At 49.2% G+C, this 25,166-nt stretch overlaps 9 protein-coding genes across 9 annotated transcripts, besides 4 other annotated features; 5 read left to right on the plus strand and 4 right to left on the minus strand.

Moving 5' to 3' along the window:
* Positions 1-2,377: 2,377 nt before the first annotated feature.
* On the minus strand, positions 2,378-3,637 carry FPSE_00053 (uncharacterized protein; the record flags this gene model as incomplete). The annotated part of the gene is made up of 1 exon (XM_009253173.1): positions 2,378-3,637. The coding sequence occupies one exon, from the start codon at positions 3,635-3,637 to the stop codon at positions 2,378-2,380; it is 1,260 nt and encodes a 419-aa protein (XP_009251448.1).
* Positions 3,638-4,475: 838 nt separating this feature from the next.
* Positions 4,476-4,502: a microsatellite.
* A 528-nt stretch (positions 4,503-5,030) lies between these two features.
* Positions 5,031-5,092: a microsatellite.
* A 200-nt stretch (positions 5,093-5,292) lies between these two features.
* Positions 5,293-5,625, minus strand: FPSE_00054 (uncharacterized protein; the record flags this gene model as incomplete). The annotated part of the gene is made up of 1 exon (XM_009253174.1): positions 5,293-5,625. One exon carries the CDS (start codon positions 5,623-5,625, stop codon positions 5,293-5,295), a length of 333 nt encoding a protein of 110 aa, XP_009251449.1.
* Positions 5,626-9,511: 3,886 nt separating this feature from the next.
* FPSE_00055 (uncharacterized protein) lies at positions 9,512-10,194 on the plus strand (the record flags this gene model as incomplete). The annotated part of the gene is made up of 3 exons (XM_009253175.1): positions 9,512-9,631; positions 9,732-9,970; positions 10,056-10,194. 3 exons carry the CDS (start codon positions 9,512-9,514, stop codon positions 10,192-10,194), a joined length of 498 nt encoding a protein of 165 aa, XP_009251450.1.
* A 452-nt stretch (positions 10,195-10,646) lies between these two features.
* FPSE_00056 (uncharacterized protein) lies at positions 10,647-11,133 on the plus strand (the record flags this gene model as incomplete). Its single annotated transcript, XM_009253176.1, has 2 exons — positions 10,647-10,713; positions 10,760-11,133. 2 exons carry the CDS (start codon positions 10,647-10,649, stop codon positions 11,131-11,133), a joined length of 441 nt encoding a protein of 146 aa, XP_009251451.1.
* Positions 11,134-11,880: 747 nt separating this feature from the next.
* Positions 11,881-12,690, minus strand: FPSE_00057 (uncharacterized protein; the record flags this gene model as incomplete). The annotated part of the gene is made up of 4 exons (XM_009253177.1): positions 11,881-11,950; positions 12,002-12,298; positions 12,410-12,486; positions 12,676-12,690. The coding sequence occupies 4 exons, from the start codon at positions 12,688-12,690 to the stop codon at positions 11,881-11,883; spliced, it is 459 nt and encodes a 152-aa protein (XP_009251452.1).
* A 2,290-nt stretch (positions 12,691-14,980) lies between these two features.
* Positions 14,981-16,149, plus strand: FPSE_00058 (uncharacterized protein; the record flags this gene model as incomplete). The annotated part of the gene is made up of 2 exons (XM_009253178.1): positions 14,981-15,435; positions 15,486-16,149. The coding sequence occupies 2 exons, from the start codon at positions 14,981-14,983 to the stop codon at positions 16,147-16,149; spliced, it is 1,119 nt and encodes a 372-aa protein (XP_009251453.1).
* A 1,460-nt stretch (positions 16,150-17,609) lies between these two features.
* On the plus strand, positions 17,610-19,321 carry FPSE_00059 (uncharacterized protein; the record flags this gene model as incomplete). The annotated part of the gene is made up of 5 exons (XM_009253179.1): positions 17,610-17,621; positions 17,812-17,870; positions 17,924-18,234; positions 18,289-18,792; positions 18,846-19,321. 5 exons carry the CDS (start codon positions 17,610-17,612, stop codon positions 19,319-19,321), a joined length of 1,362 nt encoding a protein of 453 aa, XP_009251454.1.
* A 756-nt stretch (positions 19,322-20,077) lies between these two features.
* On the minus strand, positions 20,078-21,919 carry FPSE_00060 (uncharacterized protein; the record flags this gene model as incomplete). The annotated part of the gene is made up of 4 exons (XM_009253180.1): positions 20,078-20,554; positions 20,614-21,726; positions 21,782-21,848; positions 21,909-21,919. The coding sequence occupies 4 exons, from the start codon at positions 21,917-21,919 to the stop codon at positions 20,078-20,080; spliced, it is 1,668 nt and encodes a 555-aa protein (XP_009251455.1).
* Positions 21,483-21,570: a repeat region.
* A 706-nt stretch (positions 21,920-22,625) lies between the features above and the next one.
* FPSE_00061 (uncharacterized protein) lies at positions 22,626-24,714 on the plus strand (the record flags this gene model as incomplete). Its single annotated transcript, XM_009253181.1, has 4 exons — positions 22,626-23,604; positions 23,656-23,725; positions 23,773-24,256; positions 24,310-24,714. The coding sequence occupies 4 exons, from the start codon at positions 22,626-22,628 to the stop codon at positions 24,712-24,714; spliced, it is 1,938 nt and encodes a 645-aa protein (XP_009251456.1).
* Positions 24,715-24,857: 143 nt separating this feature from the next.
* Positions 24,858-24,900: a repeat region.
* The last annotated feature ends 266 nt before the right edge of the window (positions 24,901-25,166 follow it).

A 25,166-nucleotide genomic window follows, 5' to 3' on the forward strand; every position in this document is an offset into this window, starting at 1 on the left:
GGTCGTGGGGGAGGTTGGTCCATATGTTGTTCTCGGTTGTGATGGATGGTATCTTGACTCCAGTGCTCTATTCACCGCTCGCAAAAAGATGGAAGCACTCCATATTGTTGCGTGTGGGCCGTAGGATTCCTAAGACCTCTGCACTCGATTAACCACTTGGGGCAGGGCAAGTCCTCGGTGAGCGATAGATCGTCCGTCCTCGAAGGCGAAGATTGCGGACTTGATCGTCTAAGAGCATTGAGGAAGGCCGGTTGCTGCTAAAATCTGACACTGAGAGATAGCTCGCGACGGGATTCATTTCAGCTGGATTATGGCTGCCGTTTCTGCTCTCCGAACATAGTAGGGGAAATTTGTTGGCATGGATCGTAGCGCTCGACAGGAACTAGCCTTATGATGGTGTCACCTCGTGCCACTAGAAACCTGTGCAGTTTAGCGTCACCATTATTGGGCAAACGGTTTGCTGCGAAGGTTCCCATCGGTGACAAGGGAGCGGGACATAGGCGAATCTAGATGGTACCTATACATACAATCGCAAGCAGCAGTGCTCCGATAGTGCTGCAGTTGAGATGGGATAAGATTGACGATGGGTGGATACGAGTGAGAATCAGGAGCGAAGATATCTGCATCTTCTAAACAGCCGGGCGGAATATGCTGGCCTAGTGCGGAAATATTCAGTTCAACTGTAAGCTAAAGGGAAGTGGGAGCACCTGTGAAGAAGAAAGTTGCAAACTCAACTACCCTGTACTGTGGTGATAGCTGCTGAAATCATCTGAGTTCTGTAAATAGAATACAGTTTTAATGACAGTCACGGCCTAGAACACGGTAGTCAATCTTTGGTATTCATCTGCTGCATCTCTAGTTGGCCGTTGCGATTCAGCCTTGAGGTCTTGGCTTGTCACCAGCAGCAAGCCACCAAAAATGAACCCCAACTACACGACACTAGATTTCATTTCAAGCAAGGTACACTACACGAGTGGTGGGACAGCGTACTAAAAAAGAAAGGAAGAAAAACGCCTTGTCGATAGTTCCATGAGATATTAAACTCAGTTACGACTAGGCAAATAAAGGCATTAAATCAAAGCTGAGTTGCACTACTACGTTACCAGTCAGCCAGTCCTCTCTCTTTCACACGTCGCGAATTGGCTTCCACAGAGCCTCCGCATGACAAGACACTCCAGGACCCTTGATTGATCGTCTGGGCCCAGTTTTGCTCTGCCGAGCGGGGAATCAATTGAGTGGATATGAGCTTAGAAATTAGTCTATTTATCCCCTGGCCTATCCTGTCTTGTAAGTGGACTGAAGATCAGGTTGACTGACTTCTCACCACTATTCTTCAACACCAACGGTCATCCAAACTATGGAATAGATGAGCTTTAAAGCCTCACAATGAAACCAAACATGTGATTACAAGCCCGAAACTCGGAAACTAAAGGATAGAAAAAGCACAAGGACAAGGATCTTCGAGCAGAGGAACAAGCCTAGGGGTTGTGGAAAACTTGATACCAGATAAGATGATCCAGTCACTTTATGCTACTCAAGACTTACTCTTGGGTTACTCGTTTTCTATATTCCAAGGTTACTTAGGCTTGAGGTTTCTACTGTTCCCTAGACAAGGTTCCATACTTTGCCATCATGGAGCTGATTATGCAAGCAATCGCATGGCATTGTCACTGGAACAGTCGATTCTTTCAACAAGCCACATAATGCACGAAATCAAGTCTCTTAAAGTCTCTAAGTAGTTGCCAGAATCCAAAGACTACGCAGGCAATCGAGCAAGTAAGCAAGACTCACACAAGACGACAAATACATCACTGAAACGCAACTCGGCAACCAATTCTCATCAAGACGCCTTAACAGCCCAAACAGCTCCTTGTAATCAGACGCTCCATCACTGCTCAGTGTCGAATGAAACACCATACAGGATAATGCGATCCCGGTCCAGGTTGGGAAGACTGCAGAGATGGCTTCTTCATTCACGTCTCATGCGTCAACGAGGACACCCCAAACACTTTGACTGGCGACTGCGATCTCGAGGATTACAGGGAGAACAAGAAGGATCTTGTTCCTGACTATGGTTCTTCACTCGTGGTGGTCGAAAAGACTTTCTGCCGACAACGCCTCTGGGTATCAGACAATTTGTCCGCCAAGAGCATAAGGGATAAAATTAGTAGGTCATCTTTTATGCTGCTTAGAGTATAATCTTTAGGCTATTTGTTTCTGTAATCTAAGACTTAGGGGGTTGACCTTCCAATTAGCCCAAGAGAAAGATAAGACGAGAGTGAGAATAAGGGATAAAAAACCTCAATTATTTTAAACACACTCTTTAGCTACTTATATTCTGCATCCTCAGGCGAACCCCTGCATACAAGCAATGCGATTACCCAGAAATCCAGTCCCTCCAGCAATTTGCAAACTGAAAGGGTATGTGCGGGCGCAAGCCTTCCATGATACGATCGTAGTGGCGGTCGTTATTCATATTAACAAGCTGGTGCCGCACTAAGAATTCCAGCATCACAAGCCCACAGTTTGGCTTCCATTCGCCTTCCCGCGACAGGCTCTCCTTCACCTGCGACACATCCATAGGCATGATACTGTCGATACTAGGCTCATTTGGTTGTGGATAATATTCGCTCGTGAGTTCGAGGTCGTAGATGATCCTAACGCCAGGCTCAAGCTGATGCTCGTCAAGCTCGCCTGTTCTGGGGTCCTTTTTGTCGAAAAACGTGATGTGCGAAATCCTAACAGCCTTGCCGATTTGTCTCCTTGGCCTTGCTTCAGTGCCGGGCCCTGCTTCAGTGCCGGGCACAAACACTGCTCTAGTCCGTTCGTCGATTTCGAGGCCTACTTCCTCCCTGGCCTCACGAATCAGCGTTCTGAGGGGGACTAGGAGTTCATGATCTCGGTCTTCAGGATCCATGCCACCAGCCACAATCTGGTCCAACATCCCGGGGTAGCTATATTCCGGACCAGAGGCGCGTCGTGCGACCCAAATGCGGTATTCGCCAGTATAGTCCTTGCTGTACACGTTGAGGTGTACCCCAACCGTGAGGATCCCGAGAAACCCTCTCAAAGGCGTCGGAATACGTATATCTCGTAGATGACTATTGAACAAATAGACTGACGAGATTTCTCGTCGATCCAATTCCGTGGCTGACCATTTGGTCAGCGAGGGAAAATTGGAATTGGCGCTATTGTCCCTGACGAGCTTGTTGAAGGCGAATTCGCAGCATCTCGTAATATCGCTGGAATTTCTAAAAGTAGGGAGACCGCGTCTTTCCGGCGGAGGTCTTTCCGGAAGAAAATCGGTGCGGATGAATATCTCGCGAGTTGCACAGCCTTCAAAAGCAGCAGGTGGGAGAGAGAAGAGTTGGGGATCCCAAACCATGGATTGAACGAAATACTCTGGTACGAACCCCACAGCCTCACTGATACCGTCAATGTATAGGTAACGGACGCCGTAAGCCTCATAATGGTACTTATTGGCGTAGCTGATAGCAGAATATAACGTTTCCGTGGCTGCTGGGTTGGTTGGGTTGATAATTGATGGATTTGGGGAATGATTCCGATAGATGTGTTCACGGTGTAGTGATGGTCTTGTCACCGGAAACGATGTGTGTACTAACGTTGCTGAAGTCATGGCGAGAGACTCGTCGGAGGAGTTTTAACAATGGGCGGGACAGATGGGAGAAGGACCTCTGGGACGACGCAAACAACTATTTGCTCACATCAGAGAAGAGAAAGGCACGAGCTTTTCGTTGCGCTGCGAAGGTGTCACGACTTGTAAGGTAGGCAGGTAGTAGGCAGTTGCGAAGAAAAAAATTCCGTTTGCGCTTGCATGGATGAATGAAGATGAGCGAGTACCCATGGAAGGATGACACTGCAATGGGGTCTGGTCCGTGAACCGCAGCCTCGGGTGGCCGCTGCCTTTTTGAATTGTCGCCCCGGTGAGTGAATCAACCGATCAATCAATCAGGTTGACCCTTCCACGATGCAAGACGGGCAACAGCGATCGTTTGCCTGGGTAGGTGCGGACGGGGATGCAGCCATCTTATTTGGATCATATTCTCGACTTGACTTGACTCTGAAATGCACTAATTCGCACCTCAGGTAACCCTCACCCTTGCTACCTGAACCAGTGCTTCTTTGCCCGAGTCATGAGGACAATGGCCCATGTGCTTCTTCCTTTGGTGCAACAGCGGCTTGTGTTAAAATTTGAATCGCAAAATTGTGAATGGTTGTGGTTGAGTGAGATTGTGACTGTCCTCGGGGTATCAGAAAAATTGTCCGCTAAGAGCATAAGGGATGAAATTAGTAGGTCATCTTATGCCGCTTAGACTATACTCTTTAGGCTGTTTATTTCTGTACCCCAAGAATTAGGGGGTTAACTTTTCTGCTACCCAGTAGACGGTTTGTGCTTCAGTCGGGCAGTGACGAGTGGTATCAGCTGCTACACGGTGTGTCTCTGTGAGTCAGCTAAGAGAAGAGAAAAGAAGACAAGAGAAATGAAATGAAATGAAGCACTGCCAATTCGGGTGTTTCAAATGGTGTTTGGGATGCACGTATACATGCATCTTGGTCACCAAATACAGCTGGGCTTGCGCAACTTGGATGTGAAGAGAAGTTGTCTCTGTACTCGGGGAAATTTGAGCTGAGGTATGGACATCCAATGTCTGGGGTCGCTGACTTGATTTGCCCTATCTTAGTATAGTAGCCTATCGTGCTTGCGATAGGTGCTTTAATTAGCGGGACGGGAGCGGAACAGCAGCCGGGCATCCGCCCGCTCAACCACAGAACGAGGCGCTTTCTCATGGAGGCGAATTAGATTTGATTTCACAGAGGGTATTTACCTATTGCTTTGCTTTTTCCCTCGGGTATATGTTCAATTTGTTGTTATCAACGATTGTAAATATGTCATCTTGCAAAAGAAAAGAACCCTATCCCCAGTTCTTGGTACCATTGACCAGGCCTGTGGTTCCCTCATTCCAGCAGAGTGGTCCTCACCGGGGTTTCGTGTCCGTGTGACACTACATATGGAATGGAGTAAAGTGATACGAAGATGAAAATGAAATGAAGTAAAGCAAAACAAAACAAAGCATTGATGAATGCTGTCCGAATGCGCCCTTGACCCTATGTCGGTTGCCCGTATCATACCTGTCGTTTCCCAAACACACCTTTTTTTTGGTCGAATTTCGTTTCGTCGTTTCAATTTCCCTCTTTCAAAATCTTACACGAATGAACGCCCTTGGTGTCGATAATTGTAACAACCATATTGTCACGGTTTCTCGCACGCTTCTAGTGGGCCGCAGTGTGGCGGACTACTCCAGGTCCTGGATAGGCCACCGTCTTCCCAATCGAATGATTGTAAAGTCTTGTGCCGGCCGATGCGGCGGCCGCTGCTGCTGCGGCTGCTGTGGTCGTGTCCTCAAGAGCATGCGGTGCGAGTACCGGTGTAGACAGTGTCGACGTTGTGACACAAAGGTTACACAGCTCCATCTGAGGCTCAGGGGTAAGGCAGTAGAAAGGGCTCGAGCATTTACGAGCACAGCGTGTGAAATCGATGACCGTCTCGCCGAGGCTGTGGCGGCAATCCTTGCACATCCGCTGGGCAATTACGGTATGGCACATATTGACGGAGTTTGTGGTTGTACAGTGAGTATGTACGGAGTAGGTATGAGGGTGAAGGTATGCAAGAGAGGACAGCACGGTATAGAGCTGGACAGTGTAAGAGGGATGGGTATATGTAATAAAGTAGATGTGCGGAAGTGCAGGCAAGATACAGAAGAGGTAGGTGGGAGGTGATATGTATAGTAGTGCCTGGAAGCCAGAGAAGAATGCTGAAACGTTCAAGGGCCTGGTTATTGACTTTTGTAAAGCAAGTATAATGAGGCCTCGCTGTGTATTGATAGCGTAAGCGGGTCAAGGCGCAGTTGTTGATGTTGCTGAGGGAGGCTTGGACGTGTCTCAGGCATGGATAGGTAGTAGGTGATAGGTAGTAGGAAAGTAAGATGTATATCCAATTTGATTTGAGTTTATCCAACCAAACAAACAAGAAGAATTGGACAAGCTTTGTTGGGGGCTCTCGATCCCTTTTAAGGCTTTGGCAGATGTCGTGTCAGATTATGTATCTTGGGCGTTTAAAAGGCGACGAGTGACAGTTTAATGACGCGCGTAGGAAGGGAGTGGTAGATGATGATAGCCGGTAGAAATAACAAAGTTAGGCTTTTCCTTTAAACAGGGAGAGGATAAGGTAGCTAGCATCCGGATGGCGAATGAGTGAGTGTACAGTATGAATCTGAAAGTATGAGAATGGACACAGTCCGTGGGAATATAGTGTGTCTGTGTCTGTGTGACTGCAGCACGCCATCATATGACCGTTTTCTTATTTATTCAAAGGGAATATTCGGAACAGAATTGGGGAGGTACAAGCCAATTGCTCCTATCAAAAGAGAATAATCGTTGCAACGGAGAACCAAGTGAGTAAATGAATGGGTGTGTAATAGTAGTACCTTGGTAGACACAACGCCAGCTCAGCAAACGCAAAAGCAAAAGCAAAAGCAAAAGCAGAGTATGTAGGCACCTACCTGTAAAAGGGCAAGTTAGCAGGGCCTCAAAAACACTGTGCTGACAAGGAGTGGCTCAGATAGAAGAAGAAAATAGTCAGCTTGGCCAACATGAAGTTCCATCAAAGCCGAGACTTTTTGCTTCCTCTGAAAACGTGTGTCGTCTTTTACCCAATTAATCACTAGAAACGATGCATCCGTGACCAGAAAAAAAGAGCTTCCCCGCATTGAACCGTCTGCGAACACCCTGAGAAAGACCAAATTCTCTGGGGCTTCAAGGGCTTTGACTAATGAATTGCCAAAGTACGGCCACCGAGGTAACCTTGGCTCTGAAACTACTGCAAGGATGTGCAATCACGCTGAGGCACTTTTACCCAGCAGGACATGGACGAAAGGATATCAGCGGCTATTACCTTCTCCTTCTTTTCCTGATGAGACAAAAGGAAGGACAGGAAAGAAAATTTGTGATTGACAACGCGTGAAACTACTGGACAGTTCGTATCATCTTCCCCTCTTTTTAACCCATTCCTGGGGTTTCTTGTCGCGGGGCTTTACATGGGTAATCCAGCTTGGCGCGCACTCCAACGCTTGGCATTTTGTTTCGTGATGGGAATTGGAGTTTTTGCCTCTTGCGCGCATAACCAAACCAGACCAGAAACAGAATACCACCTATTTGATGTGCATTGTTTCGTTTTGTCACATGGAAATTATATACTTCTTATCAACAATGGCCTGACGGTGGGAAACTGTATCAAGCTTTTCCGCGTCATGATGAACTCTGGTCAGATAACGATTTCAGCACAGTGCCGTCTTGTCATGGCTATGCAATGCATCGAAAGAAAAGGGCGTCCTGGTCCTGGCTACCTGGGTACTGTGGTTTGCTGCGGGATGTTTGTGCCTTGCTGCCTGTCAAACACACGGGATGATGTAGAGGCGACGTGAGACAGGGGCAAGTCCCTTCTGGTCTGCATATGTGTATCTTTGCCTCGTTTTGTCTGTATGTACGTGAGCCTCTATCTAGCTAGACATTCGGCCAAAGTCTAGCAACACTGCTCCTGCTTCCCTGCGATGCTCTCACTGCGACGTAAACAACCCCCGGCCCAATATCGCCGCCCATCATGTAATGCGCATCTCGATCATGTTTCACAAAAGAGCGTGTCTCTCAGCTGATCGATATACCTGATGTCCACTCGACTGATACCTTCAGAGGCTTCGCTATCCGTCATCAGGGGAAAGCATCGACCTGAACCAAGCCTGACCGGTATGGTTCAAATATTGGTTAGACTGGTCATCTTTGATACTGCGCTCTGCTGTGATTTGGCCCTGCATGGCGCCAAAGCAACAGAATGTCATTTGGTCAAGGCGCCGCAATCTTTGTTGCACCTCCTTCGTCATCCTTCCAGAGTTCCAGACCAGCCCTTTGCATAGACCTCTTTCCGACGTTGGTCCCCTCTGAGGTCGCAATGAGAATTAACGAGCCTCAATCTGGACAGATGGGGAAGCTGAAGGCCTCCACTGCGGGCACGGGGAGATATCCAAAATGCTTGTGGCTGCTTCGCTGGCTCCATAGAGTTCAGGGCGTGAAAATCCACGATAACTTCCTGGTGATACAGGCGTGTATAGTTCATGAGTTGGACTCTGCATTGGGCAGGCGCTGCAGCTCCGGTTACGTGTGGTATAAACTCTTTTATTGGGATGTTGCGATTTAGTACTCGTCAGCGTTGAACTCTCTATTTCCCACGAAACAAACCACGGCAGCGCCATTCCGGATGCATTGGCTAGAATTGCCCTGGATGTTGTCACCATCTCGTCGTTACAAAAAGCCCCGATGCGGCGCATCCAGCGCAGTTTAGGTTAGCCACGTTGATCGTCTGAACCTTGTAGTAGCTTCAGCCACTTCTGACGAAGAGCTCTCCTGAAAACAAGGCACCAAATAATTCGAGTTCCTTGCATTTAATTCGCTTTTCTTTGTTGCCAAAGGAGATGTTGTTGCCTGTCGCCGTCATGCTTCTATTCTTGTTATGAAATGTTGATAATGGCGCTTCTATGGGTGATTAATAAGCGCTATCAGTAGTCAACATTGAGTAGATCGAAAAACATCGATACTAGTATGTATCTGATTCTCTCGAATAGGGATCGCTCATATCTTACCAACTATGCCGTTTATAGGAGTCAGGCTTGGTCCAGGTTGTGAATAGTTGGCAGAGCTGGCAGAGCGACACTCCCGGGTACATACTGATGAGGCGGGGCCGTCCGTCTCCGAACCTCATTATCAAGATGTTAATAACCGATGTCTTTCGGGTGTACTACGCAATGTATAGATAAGCAACTTCACTCAGTTCGCTTGGGATGATCTTTCAAGTGAATGACCGATTTTGATGAATCGTATACGCATGACATTCCTCTTAATCAAGCTGGAGTCTGTTGCACAACACGACTGACATGTGTCTGCCATGACTGCAACACAAAGTACATCCTGAGCTGCTAACACAAACATGTCATATGGCGTGCGTATACTGAAAGAGAGTGATTGTGAACTACACAGGACAGTGATGCGTAGGCACAATATGTAATCACAAGGATCAAGGTTGAAATTCAACGTTAGGAGCCTTGAGGTGATCAGAAACTTGACTGCGTAATAGTGAAACAGGAAATTATCAAACAGCTTATGTTGCATAAGACTGTAATATCATATTATTTATTTTTCCATCCTAAAGCTCAGAGATTAATTCTTTAGTAGTTACAGACCTAATAGTTAGGTACTCTGATGAACTCCGATGGTGGAGAGATAAATGGTAAACATCTGCTATTTCATTGGCCAACAATCACAAGTGCCTTACGTAAACACCCGCGGACTGGCGACGACCTCACCTGGTTGATTTGGGTGCGGCTTCTTCTCACGAGACCCTCACGACCGATTGCTCAATTGAACGCTGCCCAATTCGCCCAACATGTTCGTCGCACGACAAAGGGCAGCCTTCGTGGCTCGACAGCTGCAGCGAACAGCACGAACCTACGCCTCCGACGCCCACGCCCACCACAAGGCCGCCGAAGTCAACGAGTCCTTCAGCGTACGTCGAGTCAAACCATACTGCATCATCGGCATCGCGCCGCTCAACAAGGCCGATGGATGAAGGCGATTTTAAAACAGAAACTGATGGAATCTTACAGACCGGATCTCTCTTCGCTGTCGCCGGTTTCTTCGGCTCCGTTCTCGTTTACCAGTTTGTTCCCGCCGAGGGCGAGCAATCTTCAATCCTCAACTTCATCAACAAGTACACTTCGCGCAGCAAGGACTGGGAGGAAACCAACGCTCTTCACACCAAGGCCATGGAGCAGGCCGGCTACGACCGAAACCTTTTCGAGAACGGCGGCAACAAGCACCGATTCGTCGATGTTGCATACCCCGAGTTCGTCATACCATCCACCAATATTTGGGAGCTCCCAAGGCGGTAGCAACGCCTCATCAGAATCAATTGCTAACCAGACAAACAGGGCAATCTCCTCGTACGCCAACCGAAACCACATTGCTGGTCACCTTCCCAACATGGACTACGTTGTTGAGCACTACCGACAACAGCACCTCAAGGAGGAGGAGCGAAAAGCGACCAAGTTGGCACAGAAGCAGGAATAAGGGATGTATACTAGACATGAATCGATACATGAATTCATTTTCCATTGAGTTACCAAGTGCATCTGGTTTATTTACCTAGTACTTAAGCTGTGCTTGCCGAAGTAGCTATCTGCTGCCTTCAACCTGTACTACCTTCTCATAATGGAAATGCTGTTCCCTTGTAGAAGGAATGGCACGGAGCTTCTCAGCTGTTTCCCATGCCAGCTAACCATGCGGAAAGAGCACTGTGATACTCTGATTCGTACCAAGAAGAGGCTGGCAGTTATATATCCCAGCGCCTCTCAGATGCCATGATCTTCCCCCTTTACACTCACAACACCGTCGAATATTATCATCCATTTTGGATTCTAACAGTCATTTGAAAAACATCATTCTTTCAAGACACTCGCTATTATTTACAATACTTTTACCTCCACTACAGATATTCCGTACTGTCATCTGACGTTGCCAAGATGGCCGAAGAAAGACCTTGCAGGCCCATGCTGCGCAATATACCCCATTCATACAATCGGCTCAGAGGTAACATATTCCCGCCCTCTATTTGCAGCACTAAATCTTGTACTAGACTTTATCCCGCCGAGAATGTATTCGCAAGCTGGCCCATCATCAGAGGAAGGCTTGCTAGAGGGGGTTTCGGAAGCTACAACAATGGAAAGGCCCTCAGTGACACAGGTAGCCCCAACTGCTCAGGGAAGCTCGCACCTCCAACCGCATCAACAAGCTTCTACCTCACAGGTAGCCTCGACAACACATGGAGCCTCAGTAGAGCAGGAACTACAAGCAGTGCAGCAACCCCGAGACCTCGTTGAAATTCGCGAAACGTCCACCAAACGCGGTCGCGGCTTGTTCGCAACTCGGGACATAGCATCCGACACTAATGTCATTCGCGATGAATTACCGGTGCTCAATGGAAATTTCCTTTCGTTGATGTCAGAGTAGAACTCTTTGACTCCTCGCCGGCGCAATGAGCTGAAACAAATATTTACAAGTTTACAGAATATACCGACTGAGAAGGACTTGTCAGGCAGAAATGACCCTCATACTAAAGCTATCGAGAATTTCAGACGGGAATACGCCTTCCAGGATACCGCAGGAAGAAGGTGTCTTATTTACAAATTGGCAAGTCATATCAACCATGCTTGCAGCAAATGCGCCCAAGCGCGATTTTCAATTGATCCCGGCGAGCTACATTGTATCGATGTATTGCTGCTCAAACCTGTCAAGGCAGATGAAGAGATATTAATCCACTATGGCAAGAAGAATCTGCCCTTTGGTTGTGCAATTTGTGACCAACAACGCAGGCCCTGGAAAGGATGGAAGGACAAGCTGCGCAAACTTGACCCAAGAAGATTGCTACGCCGAAACCACCAAGAGTGACATCATACGGATGGATTTCTATGATTGATGCTGGGGTTCGGATTGCATAGACGGAGGGAGTGTATCGTTGAGGAGGCCATTCACGTCAGGGAGGCACGATAGCTCAGAAGCGTCACCATATCTTTCTTGTTCACATATGAGCGATAGTTGAAGGTAGTCATCAAGCGGACAATGCCCCTTTATTGTACTACCATGGTACCCATTGTCATCAGTAATTTTGATAGATGTTTTAAAAGCCCATCTACCAGAACCAGTCCTTTTCGCCCAAAATGTCCGTGAATGCAGAAACCACCCAAGACCACAACCTTCTTACTTGAGGGGAATGAAACGAGAAGAGTGCGTGGCACCGATACCGGGTCGACCGTGCTTGACGGGCTTGCTGTAGAGGGGGTCAGTTATGAGAAATATGGCCGGCCGGGAAACCACGTACTATGAGATAGAGAACTCAGCGAGGTAGTGACCAACCATCTCAGGCTTGATCTCGACCTGGTTGAACTCCTTGCCGGAGTAGATGCCGATGACACTGCCAATCATCTCGGGGACGACAATCATGTCTCGGAGGTGGGTCTTGACGAGATCGGGCTTCTCGTTAGGCTGAGCCTCCTGCTTGGCCTTGCGAAGCTTCTTGATGAGACCCATGGGGCGGCGCTTCAGACCACGGTTGATCCTGCGGCGGGCACGAGCGTGGACAACATCGCGAAGCTGGTCGGAGGAGAGGTCGAGGAGCCTGTGGGTAGGAGGAATAATTAGTACGGGTTTGTTCGCTCGGATTGCTTCCTCGTAGGTTCATCTTCCATCATCATCGACGAGGCGCGGGGTTCGTGTGGCAGCAACATACTGGTCAAGGTCGATTCCTCGGTAGGAGAACTTTCGGAACGCTCTCTTTCTCTTGAGCTCAGCAGCCTGCTCGGCGTCCTATCCAAGCATACAGGTCAGTAAAGCTCTTCTTTTCTTCATCGTGTTCCATGTGTTTGATCGATCCATCATCATTTTCTATTTTTCGCGGGCGGGTGGCGAGCGGGCGTCGAGTCGTCGTTCTTCTGCTCATGGTTTCCAGAGGGAGGGAGGGGGGGATAAGGGAATATCTCGAGGGTTCACACGTACGTATTCGTCAGCCATTGTCGCGGTGTTGTGTTGATTGAAATTCGCTGGTCGGAGAGCGAATATGGATGGGCCGGGATGGAGTCGACTTTGAAGGCGGTGGTTATCGCTCAGGCACAATTGATTAATCCAGTAGGGTTTTTGCCCTTCACGTGACTTCTTTTTTTTTGGCTTGCGAGGAACGTCACTAGAGGCCGGAGAGGGACGTGCCGTGGCTCCGAGATTTACTGGAGGGCTTGTGGCTGTCAGTTGCTGGGGTCTCACTCGACTCTCGAGTATTTAGTGGTCTTTCAAGTACCTTGTTCGCTATTGTGTCGTGTTTCGTGTGAATATGTATTTGTTTTATCTATGGTTCATGTGGGGTACTGTATATTTATTTCTAGTAGGACTCGGTCCGTGTTGCTTACTGTCTCAGTGTGGTCTTTGCTAGGAGTGATGGTAATTCACAGAAGAGTGGCCAAGTACCAAGTATGACTTACAGGATTTTATCTCACTAAATTCTCTTGATCTTGAATGTTTTTTTGCGCATCTCACATTGGATTTTTGAGCTTCAATATTGAAATGGCATGTCTTGACAGTGCACTTTTCTGATACAAGACGAGACACTCTAGAGTCAAGACAACTACTGCTTGAGCATTCAATGGCTGATCTCACTGAAATTCTTTCTATTGAAAGTAATTTGGAATCATTCTCAACTTGAGTAATTCACTCAAATGAATAACCTCAATTGCCGAGAGACATCAATGACTACAATGCCGGATCTTCAGGTGTCTAGCCATATAAAGTGTCCACTGGCGTGTGCTACTGTAACCTTATCGGTAGAGGTTTGCCCATGACCTCACAGCAGCCAACCGCTTCTGACAACCTCTTCCCCTTTGCATCTCTTTACAAACATCAAGTTCAGTGTTGATTGGGATAAAGAAGCGAGATGCCCAACCACTTGGCTTCATCTTCTCTCGCATGGCGATTGTCAATATCGTACATTGTCACATATTCGTCTGCTTGTCCTACATTGGCAGTGGTACGCCAAGAGCTTCATGTTTACTGGGCATTGAACGTGCATTGACTTGGGATTGACTCCGGGTTGAAGGGGTCAGTGAATCTGTGCACTCTTGGCCCCGAAAGGATTCGAAAGTGAGTTTTGGGCGGGAATAAGACGGAGCGAGAAAAGAAACCCGACTGATGATTCGCGGCCAAGACGGAATTTGCTACCTTTTTAACTATTTCACGGAATTGGACCGGTACTTTGTGTCGTGACTTCGCGTGCAGGTGTCCAAGACGACCCAAGACTTCCAAGCCGGCGTGCTCGGCACAATAATAGGCGGTCTTCATTTCCCGTGTCAGAACTTCCCAAGTGCCCAGAAAGCCGATACTCATCAGCCAAGACCGTGGCACTGGGGCCAGAAGGCTCGGCTTTTGCTGGATGCGCCCACTGTCTCATGGGCATTGGCTCGCGTCGCTTGCTGGGCATATTGGGTCTTTGGGTCTTTGGGTCGTCGGGTCATGGGCCCCTCCAAAACTCTTATGAGCACGCTCCCGCATTGACAGCCATGGTCTTGTCCTTTTTGCCTTATGACGGCCGGTTGGCCATGTCGGTCAGTCTAGACCTGTACCTTATCTGAACGACTGCTCTTGGCTGCGCTGAACTGCAGCTCGAGATGAGAAGAAAAGACAAATGCCCAGACTCTCAGCGGTCAACGTGGACAGTGGTTTGGTGTAATTCGGGCCTTGGCATTTCTCGGCACCCACCCGTGATAAGATTTCGCCAAGCCTTCAAAGACCTCAGAAGGGGGAACACCAACGCTACTGTACCGTACCCGTCCTTCTCGCTGGCATGGTATGGATGGACCTGTGCTGCGCTGCTGTTTGCTTGGCTGACTCTCGTCATTTCTTGGGTAGCTTTCCTTTCTTTTCGTTCATTTGTCACCTTTTCCAGTCTTTCTGCTTGCTATATATCCCCATCGCCTCATTCCTCTTCTAGACGCTCGACCGAATGGCCTTCGAATATCGTCACAGACGCCGTCTTCTCTCGTGACCACGCCTTCGCCTTCGTTTTCAGCTGAGCCATAACTAGATCGCATTTCCGATCCTGCTCTGCGCGTCAACTCAAGTTCAACATATATCTTTTTGCTCGTCGACAATAGTACGGAACATTGGTCACACGTTTGGATGGACAAGACGTTAAAGGTTGTCCCTGAATTGCCGAGTTGACGGCAAGCGAAGCACTGGTGGTGCGGCTTGTAGTCGAGTCGGCCCAGTATTTGAACTACTTGCGAGTTTTCAAACATAGCTGTAACGAACAGACGACATGTCTTTGTCAACTGAGGATGATGAGTCCACGGTAACCGGGTCTTCATCCATGCCACCCGCCGCGCCTTCATCAGCCATGTCTCTGTCCAAACCCACACCTCACCCGACAACACTTGTAATCGAACCAAAGCCAACTGATGACGACGACCTCGCCAGCGACTGGACGTTTCCACCCATGACAACTCCCTGGACTGGCCCGCCCGATTGCACATGGACTTATGATGCAAACCACGTATCAATGTCTGGAATAGGAGGTCTCGAGGCCATGCTTGACCTTCAGCCGATTGCTGGGGCAAAGTCACTATCGTGCTATCCGGATGCTATGTTCGACAACGGTCTTACGGGTGTTTATAGTCCGGGTACGTGCCCACATGGATGGACTACTGTAACTCTACGCATCGAACCCAGCGCAAACCGGGACGATGAGACAACTACAGCTATCTGCTGCTCCTCGTAAGTTGTCAGAATCAATACATCATAAACTATCGTTCTAATTGCGATAGTCATTATACTTTGGAAGGTAGTCTCTGTAAACGATCGACTTCCTCAGTGGTAGCCATCCCTTACACTTTCAACCAAACAGCGCAGTCCTACGACGCTCATTCCGAATCCGCCACTACTTTATACAGCGCAACGATTGCTGTCTACACCATTCGGGCCCTTTTCAAGGATAGAGACAAGGATGCCCTCGGACTCAAAGATGAGGATGATATTCCAGGCGTTGACCACCATAAGGATTCTCTGTCTTTGAGTGAGCGAATCGGCATTGGTGTTGGCGTTGCGGTTTTTGTACTCTTGGCGGTTGGAGGACTGGCCTTTTGGCTTATCCATCGAGAGAAAGCCCGGACGGAAAAGAGAAGACCACACGAACTCAACGCGGTGGGCAACATGCGCCATAACTCGTCAGGAGCTGGTGACGACTTCTACGCTGCTGCCGAGGCCAATCAACGAAACAGAAGTCGCGGAAACGCAGAGCCTCCTCCACCTGCGTACGTGGCTACAGACTCGAACAGCATGACAGAGAACGACAGCCGTCTAAGTGAAGATACAACAACGCGGGACGAAGAGATCAGGGCGTTACAGATACAAAAAGAAGCGATTCAGCGTCGTCTCCAACAGCTGGAGCAGGCTGATATACAGAACCAAACTGACAACCGACATAACTAAACTAAAACTCAACTCAAGTGCGAATGGTCAAGTGCGAGAACGAAAAGAGAGCGAAAAGATCACGACTTGGATGGGAAACGGCCTACTATACCTATGATACCACTTTGCACAGCTCTGGCAATTGCTATGAGCTTTTTTTTCTTTACACAAATAATTTTACAGGAGGGGACATCTGTAAGATTTTCGGAGTACGGCGGCAGTGATACAAACGGATACAAACGGATACATTCCATATCAGGCTTTTACTTTTAGGTATCTAGATATAGAACATCATTGCAACTATGTAATGTTCTGTAGGGCTGTACTCTGAAACAGTTTAACATTATAATCAAGACTACCTAATTCGCAATTGGATAATATTCGCCGTGAGCCTGTACAACCAACACGTTAGGCAACCTTTGATATTCAGGCAACAGAATTCATGGCAAGTCAATTGGGGAAATTTACTGGATATCTTGTTCCCGATCAACGCACGGAATCTCGATGATAGCAAGGATGATAGATCACTGATCTTCATAGACGTCCGAGTAACAAATCTCAATGCATAGGTACGTAGTATCTACCTGGTAGGTAGGCCTCGGTAAAGGTAAGCTAAGAGTATAGTCAAAGAGGAGACATATTGTCGAAAATGTGATAGATGGTCACATACAGAGTACATGGCAGACTATCATTTCACTCATTGCCCTTTTGGTAATAGATTGGTAAAATTCCATGTTGCGCCCAGGACTAGGCAGAGAGATTAACCAACTACCAACCTACCTGAGGATTGTGAACTGTCGTGGAGCAAGCAGGAAAGTGATCACTTGTTAGGAACTCAATTGTCATAGCGAATTAACAAACCTCTGATTTGTTGTTGAAGCGAACATCAAGTTGGTAGCTAACCAAGTTGCTGCCGCCTATCTCCGCTTCAAAGAGTATCACCATCTCTACAGAGAGGTATCCAAACGAATGCGACTTGGTAGGATTGTGATAGATGTTCCTTGATATGTAGCACTCGAGCTCCATGTCGAGCTAGCTGGTATGTACAGCTTGCATTCCGACCTGAGTGAACAGATCCCACCTGAAGTGCTAGAGCGCCCCTTGCAAGTGCAGTTCTTCCACTACTAATCGTACAGGGGTCCCCAGGCTGTTCCCTGTCAATTGGCGGTGAGAGGCATCTCAGGTACTCGGCTCGTGGGCCAAAATTCGCCCGCATCGCTTGTATCTTTCTGATAGCTTTTTTATGTTTGGCTCAGTTCCCACGTTGACGAACCCCGCCACCAATTGAATGTCCAGTGGCACGGCTGCAACCCACAGATTTGGGAACCTCCAAACCACCCACCCCGAAAACCATCACCACCTCAGGCCCCTTCTTCCCCTTACCCCTTCAAGCGCTGCGCGCGTAGTTATTTCTCTCCCCATACTTCTTCCCCCCAAACTTCAAACTCTCGTCTTAGCTTTTTAAGCTTCATTTATACAAGATGAAGGGCGAGGTATGTTTTTTCGCTTCCGTCGCGAACCTCTAGGCCCCTACGCTACTCTGAATTGCTTTCTAATTGCATCTTGTTGCTTTTGGTTTTGCTCTGCTCGAGAGGCGTTGGGGGTGTTCCACTTGGTGTCCTGAGCTGTGCAAGCTGGGGCGGCTTCTGATTGAGCTCGCGATGCTGATTCTTTGTTATCCAGATTCTTCACCTCCACCTGGGCCAGGCCGGTACCCAGCTCGGTAACTCTGCTTGGGAGCTGTACGTTGTCTTCTTCTCTCCCGTCGAATCAAGCTGACTGGCGTTCTGAATAGCTACCTTCTCGAGCACGGCCTCGGTCCCGACGGTCGACCTGACCCCAATGCTCCCGATATTGGTGACCCCGGTTCTTTCGAGACCTTCTTCACCGAGACCAACAGCGGAAAGTATGTTCCTCGATCTCTGTTCGTCGATCTCGACCCCTCGCCAATCGACGAGATCCGAACCGGTGAATACCGCAACCTGTTCCACCCTGAGCTGTTGGTCAGTGGTAAGGAGGATGCCGCCAACAACTATGCCCGTGGTCACTACACCATTGGCAAGGAGATGGTTGACAATGTCATGGACCGAATTCGTCGTGTCGCCGGTAAGTCTTGATATCGTACAATTGCTCTCGTCCAGCAGCTAACTCACAATTCAGACAACTGCCAGTCTCTTCAGGGTTTCCTGATCTTCCACTCTTTCGGTGGTGGTACCGGTTCTGGTTTCGGTGCTCTCCTCCTTGAGCGTCTCTCCACCGAGTACGGCAAGAAGTCCAAGCTCGAGTTCGCTGTCTACCCTGCTCCCCGAACATCGACTGCCGTTGTTGAACCTTACAACGCTGTCCTGTCTACCCACAGCACCATTGAGAACTCCGACTGTACTTTCCTTGTCGACAACGAGGCTGTCTATGATATCTGCCGTCGCAACCTCGACATTCCTCGACCCTCATACGAGCACCTCAACCGTCTCATCGCCCAGGTTGTCAGCTCCATCACCTCGTCTCTCCGATTCGACGGTGCCCTCAACGTCGATCTCAACGAGTTCCAGACCAACCTGGTTCCCTACCCCCGAATCCACTACCCTCTCATCAGCTACGCTCCTGTTATTTCTGCCAACAAGAGCGAGCACGAGAGCTTCAAGGTTCAGGAGCTTACCTTCCAGTGTAAGTTGCGCGCATAATTGGTCTTACCCGTTAACGATACTAATTTTATTCAGGCTTTGAGCCCAACAACCAGATGGTCGTCTGTGACCCCCGAAACGGCAAGTACATGGCTGTCGCTCTTCTGTACCGTGGTGATTGTGTTCCTCGCGACTGCAATGCCGCTATCGCCTCCCTCAAGGCCAAGGCCTCATTCAACCTTGTTGAGTGGTGCCCCACTGGTTTCAAGCTCGGAATCAACTACCAGAAGCCCATGGCTGTCCCTGCTCCTGCTGAGGCTGGTGGTCTTGCTCCCGTCAAGCGATCCGTCTCCATGCTTTCCAACACCACCGCCATCGCTGAGGCCTGGTCGCGTCTTGACTACAAGTTCGACCTTATGCACAGCAAGCGTGCCTTCGTCCACTGGTACGTTGGCGAGGGTATGGAGGAAGGAGAGTTCACCGAGGCCCGAGAGGATCTCGCTGCTCTGGAGAAGGATTACGAAGAGGTTGCTGCCGACTCCTTCGAGCCCGAAGAGGAACTCGAGTACTAGACAGCCGCATAATGCGACTTTGCGTAATCTCTTTCGACTTCTTTGATGGCATGTTTTAGCGATAGCTCGGTCAGGGCTCACGCCCGCGAAGCATACAGATAAGAGTTGTGGAGGAAGTTGTTTAAGATTCCCGATTTTTGGGCGGCACACATATGGGGGTAAAGCGTGTGCTGGCCGCCACGCGCCAATGGCTCAGGGTACCCCGTTAGTAAATGGTCTTGTATTTTGAAGCCATGTCCTAATAGACGAGACTATCCCTCGATGCAAATTTGGCGCATTTATTTGCAAAGCAGGCACGTAAAATTGATGATATATCCTTTCTTATTTAAACTGTCCAGTAGGCTGAAAACTCGTGCCATGTGTGTAACTTTCGAGAATGAGTATCTTACATGTAAGCAATGAGGGGACAGATGCCTGATCAGTTGGCATAATCGTAGTAAAACAAATTGAGATCGGTAGCATTCGGTAAGAAATGAATTGGCTATGTACCAGGTAAATAAATTATGTCTGTGCAACTACATGAACCATTTTCTATCATGAATCCAATGAGTTACCCCCATCTCTTTTTAAGCGGAAGCAGGCCAGTCAAGGCAAAAAAATAAAAAAATCACTCGTAACTTTTCCGGGCGTGGAGACCTAACGTTCTTCAACCAACCCTCCTGCTCTACTATTCTCACTAAAAAAAAATAGCCCATACGCCTCACTCCCAAGTTCTCTATCAACCTCAACAACTTATGCAGCGTTCGTCAAAATTAATCAGTTCTTCTTCTTCTTCCACTCGGACGCTCTCTTTGTGCCATGGTTCTGAGGTCGGCCTGACTTCTTACCCTTGCCCTTCTTCTGTTTGAGATCCTTGGGTAGGCCATCTCTTGCTGAGGCACGGCGACCCTCGAAAACAAATTGTTCTGGACCCTTGATACCTGCAGGCTGGCTCTCAGCTTCACGGCTCTCACCATGTGCTGAGGGGCGCTTCTTGTGGCGTTGCTGCACAGCGGCTGAACGACCAAGAAGCTTGCTTGTGCGGCCAGCCATGGACTGCTCCTCAGGAGTGGCCTTGTGCTTATATTTGGTACTCTTGGGGCCGTTAGTTGAAATGTGCTTGCCCCTGGCTCGCTCTTGGGCGAGGGCTGTCTTGCGAGGATCCTTGGCACGAGTTACTCGCAACTTGCGTGGCAACATGGGTGGGAACTTCTTGCCGTCAAGGAGCAGGGCAGCCTCAACGTCGTTGGCATCCTGACGAGTGTGTTAGCAGTTTGACTCCCCAATAGTGAGTAATGGAATCGTGAACTTACATAAAACTGGACATAGGCAAAACCCTTGCCTACACGCGTCTTTGAGTCCCGAACAACCCGGACATTCTCCACCTTGCCCTGAGTGCTGAAAGTTCGCCAAAGACCTTCCTCAATATCGGAGGGAGTCTTGTTCTTCTTCTTCTCTGTAGTATCTCCCTCAGCGTTGGTGTTCAGGACGGTCTCGTCATCAACAAATCCCAAATTGCCAACAAACACACATCGGCGATGATCAGTGGGACTAGGGTGAGCAACACTGTCAACTCTGAGATGACGGTCGAGCACTTGGGTACCGTTGAGCTTGGTGGCGGCCGTACGGGCTGCCGCAGTAGTCGAGTACACGACGTATGCGTTGGCTGATTTGGTTGTGGAATCCATCAAGCTCTTTGTGATGTAAGCTGCGCGCTTAGGCAGAGAACCGCCCGCAAACGCAACGGAACGGAAGCGCAGTGACTCGATGGTTTGCGGGGGAGTAGCATCCTTTTCCAAGACGGATGAGAGATGGGTCATCAGTGTCTTCTTGGCAGACTTGGAGCTGATTGCTTCTGTGGACACATTGGCAAGAAAAACTGTTCGGGCCGCCTTGTCCAAGTCCGATGCTTTACTGTCCTTGACGAGTGTCTCATGGACAGGAATATCGCTTTCGTTACCAGCGTCTTCCTCATCGACAGCAGGCTTTTCAGTCTTTGTCAGAGCGTCGTTCTTCTGTCGCTTGCCGGCGCGATCAGCTTCTTCCTCTGCAGCCACTTTGTCAAGGTATTTTCCCTCAAGGTCGTCGTTGTCGTTCTTGCGCTTTCGTTTTCGCTCCTTGTTTGACTTGTCTTCTGTCGCATCAATGATGTCGTCGAGTTCGACAGGCGCATCCTTCATGGCTTCGTCCACATCCTCACTCTCCTCCTCTTCCTGTTCGTCTCCGCTTCCATCTTCTTGCTCTGAATCTTCCTCATCCTCGTCCTCATCAGAAGGGCCGTCTTCTTCGAAGCTTAGCTCCTCGCTGATCTCGGAAAGGACCTCATCGTCCTCCTCAAGGTGCACCTTGGGCTTGGCAGGTTCTCGGACCTTTTGGTCTAAGAGTGTCGAGTATTTTGACTTGGCGGGAGCTTGGACAGGGCCGGCCTTGTAATGGTAAGCACGAATTGGCAAGAAATGATTCATATGTCGCAAAACTTACACTGGACGCAAAAAGAGCATCGAGGGTGGGGTCTACCGCCTTGGAAGAGGCTCTCAGGCCTTTTGAACTGCTTTGAGTCAGTTTTGTTTGGTTCTCATCCAAGATTAAAGATCGCGAATGTGCTCACCCTTTCGCCATTGTGTCGAATTTTGTGTTTGGAAAGAATCGGCAAAGCTGTTGACTTTGGTGCAATCTTTGGCTCTGCGACAGGAAAAAGACATGGGCAGTCAGAAAAAAGTCCAGAGTTCAGTCGAGCGGCCCCACCTACAGATTTCCCAGGCTATCACCATTGGCTCAGCAGCTCTACACCAATGGATAAGGTCTCATGGCACTGGCAGTGGGCCCGATGCAGCGCCATGAGCGGTTCTGCCGTTGACGACCGCCTTTTGCAACAGGCGGGCCCGTCATTCTCAGCAACCCGCTGTGGTGGACGCCCGCCCCAAAGCCTAGAACAGTGGAAGCAGAAGCAGACACCAGGGCAGCCAGCGCAAACCGGCACCGTACCTATTCCTCTCTTCCTCCGTATCCCCTCCACTCGACACCATAAATTGTCAGTACAAGGAATCTTTAGCTCTCTCAGGTTACTTCTATCTTTTGTATTTTCCATGCTGCAAAACGATCGAGTCAATCGGTTCTTTTCTAGCTTGCCTTCACCCCTTCAACTCAATTCGACAAGATACATTGTCTTCATTTGTCCGTTGACCGTCCCTCACTCTTCACCTCGGGCGCGTTCCCACGACCTTCCGACCGTCCAAAGCTTTCTGCTCTACTCAATAGATCGAGAAAACGCATAACCTCTTTACTCGGTCGGCCCATAAACATATAATCGCGTCCCGTTGCAGCGATGGCTGCCTCTGCCTCGGCCCCTCCGCATCTCTCCTCCCCGGCGCTTGGAGTTGCCGACCATGACGACAGCAACGTCTCCAGCCCCCTCAGCGAGGTTGACACTAAAGATGACAACGACGACGAGATCGAGCATATGCATTTAGACCACGACGAAGAAGAGAGCCTCAGGCGGAGTCCGAGGAAGAAACCCCATGTCGCCTCTGACTCTGACAGCGTCCTCTCCGACGCACACTCCGATGTTGCCTCCGATGGCAACATTACTGAAGCCGAGACTGAGAGGCTCTACGATACCCCTCGACATCAGAGACAAAGAGACGTCGTGGTAGACCAGTTTAACGAGGGTCAAGTCTACGAGCACACTCCCAGCAAACTACACAGAACTGCCAACCTGCACGACCTCGGCGATGACGAGTCTGCCATTGATGACGACGACGCCTCGACTGGCTCTCCCACAGTCGGTGGAGACTCTCCAACAAAACATGCGACGAGTCATGACGAAGAGATGGAAGAAGGACACAAGAGCGACACCCAAGAGCGCAAGCGAAAGCGCACACCTGCTGCCGAGCCATCGGAAACAGAACAGCCGCTTAGAAAACGGACAAGTTCAGTGCATGCGCATGACGCAGGTGCCCTGCGGCAACTCGAAGAAATGGATCTCCACGACGATACAGCCACCCCTGCGAATGGGAGCAGTGGTACACATACGCCCGTTGAAGAGATCGATGTTTCCCCACGAAAAAAGCCTGCCAGTCGTGAAACTGATCTGACAGAACGCATATCACGTGTAGCTAAGAAGAACACGCGTGGGTCCAAGCGAAAAGCGGCGGCTGCTGCTGATCCGGATCACGATACTGATAGCGGAAGTCATGACGGTGCGCGTGACAGCGGCAGAGGAACAGACGTGGATAATCAAGGCGATGAGGCCGATCCAGATGCAGACGAAGAGGTTGACTCGGTGACTGCGCACGATGAAGAATGTAAGAAGATGAATACCCATATTCAGGATCACAATGCTTACCTGATTATAGTGGAGCGCAAACACGCTGCGTTCAAGGACTGGACAGTCATTGAAGAAATGTTTGGTGTCTTTCGCGATAGGTATGTTGGATGCCCAAGTAAGCATATGTGTGCTAACATCTTCCCAGGCTCTACAAGGACCGACTGAAAAGGCTTGAAGAAGAAGAGCAGTCTCTACTCGCCGATGTGCCAACACATCCCGAATATCTCAACATGAAGCAGTGCTTAGATGATAGATTGGAGCAAAAACTGCGCGAAATCAACAACGAGCACGAGTACCGTCTCAAAGCCCATGAAAACCGGTCCGTGGCCCAGCGTGCCCAAGTATGGGGTCAATATTACCAAGCCGTCCGGGAAAAGAGAGAGACAACCCTGGAGTCACTCAACCAAGAATGGTACGATATTCAGACCGCAAGACGAAGCGCACACAGCTTGCAGGACTGCGGCCTTCTTTACCCCAAGGATCCGGCACAGCGAGTTCGAAACGCAATTGCCTATAATACCGAAGTCTCTGCCCTGGCCACCATCGCCAAATACGAAGGATTCCCTGCTGGACCTGAAATGACTGGAGCGACACCGTCAGAGCTTGAGGATGATCTAGCTGCCATTGAGGTAAGTCGACGACGGCGAAAGCTCTACGGGCCCGCTGAGCTGACCATCACAAGCGAGCAAAACGGTCGCGACACAAGCCAACAAGCCAACGACGTGAAGAGTATTATCCTCAACCATTCGACCGCCTCGGCCCGGCAGGCGAACAGTTTCTCCGGGAGACTCCATGGGCCAATCCAAATCATCTAATTCACAAGATGTATCCTACCACTGCTCCAGTAGAGGCACGACCAGATGATGCAGCCAGCCGCGGTGCGCAGCAAATACACGGTCCTCCTCCTGTTGATATCAAGTCAAGCTTGAATGCGGTTGCTCAAGCCACACAGCAGTCCCCGTCACTTTCGACACGATTGTCAGAATCGCCAGAGCTGACGCGGACTATGCTCAGCCCAGCACACCAGGTGAAGAAAGTGGGCAATCTTCCAGGCGTGAGCCGCAGTGCAAAGACGGCGGCGACATAGATGGAGTTTGCCGATTTATGGTTGAACATATCCCGTTGACGGGACTTGGTTGATAACACGATGGAGCATGTTGCTATTGTACTCGGACTTTTGTGATACCCTTGGGAAATGCTCGGTTCAGGTACTGATGGATCGATTTACGCTTTTCTTCTTATCTTCTTCTTCTTCTTTTTTTTTTTTTTTTTTGGCTTGAATTTGGGAGGCGAACAGAGCTTGTGCTCACTTGCATCAAATACCATTATTGTTGACCTAGAATGGTCGGAGGAGAGGCATCGACTTTAGAGCGGACGGTGCCCCCTGTTTGAGAAAGTTATTGTACAAGAACCCATATACTCATACACACTGCACAGACTAGCTGGCGAACATGTTTCACATAGGGCGATCGGAGTTTTGCTAGGCGTTTTGCGCGACAGGCTTCATAAGTAGCGTCGCCTGCCTATTACTTGTCACAC

This window comes from Fusarium pseudograminearum, chromosome 1, assembly GCF_000303195.2.
Source record: "Fusarium pseudograminearum CS3096 chromosome 1, whole genome shotgun sequence".
Taxonomy (NCBI): Eukaryota; Fungi; Ascomycota; class Sordariomycetes; order Hypocreales; family Nectriaceae; genus Fusarium; species Fusarium pseudograminearum.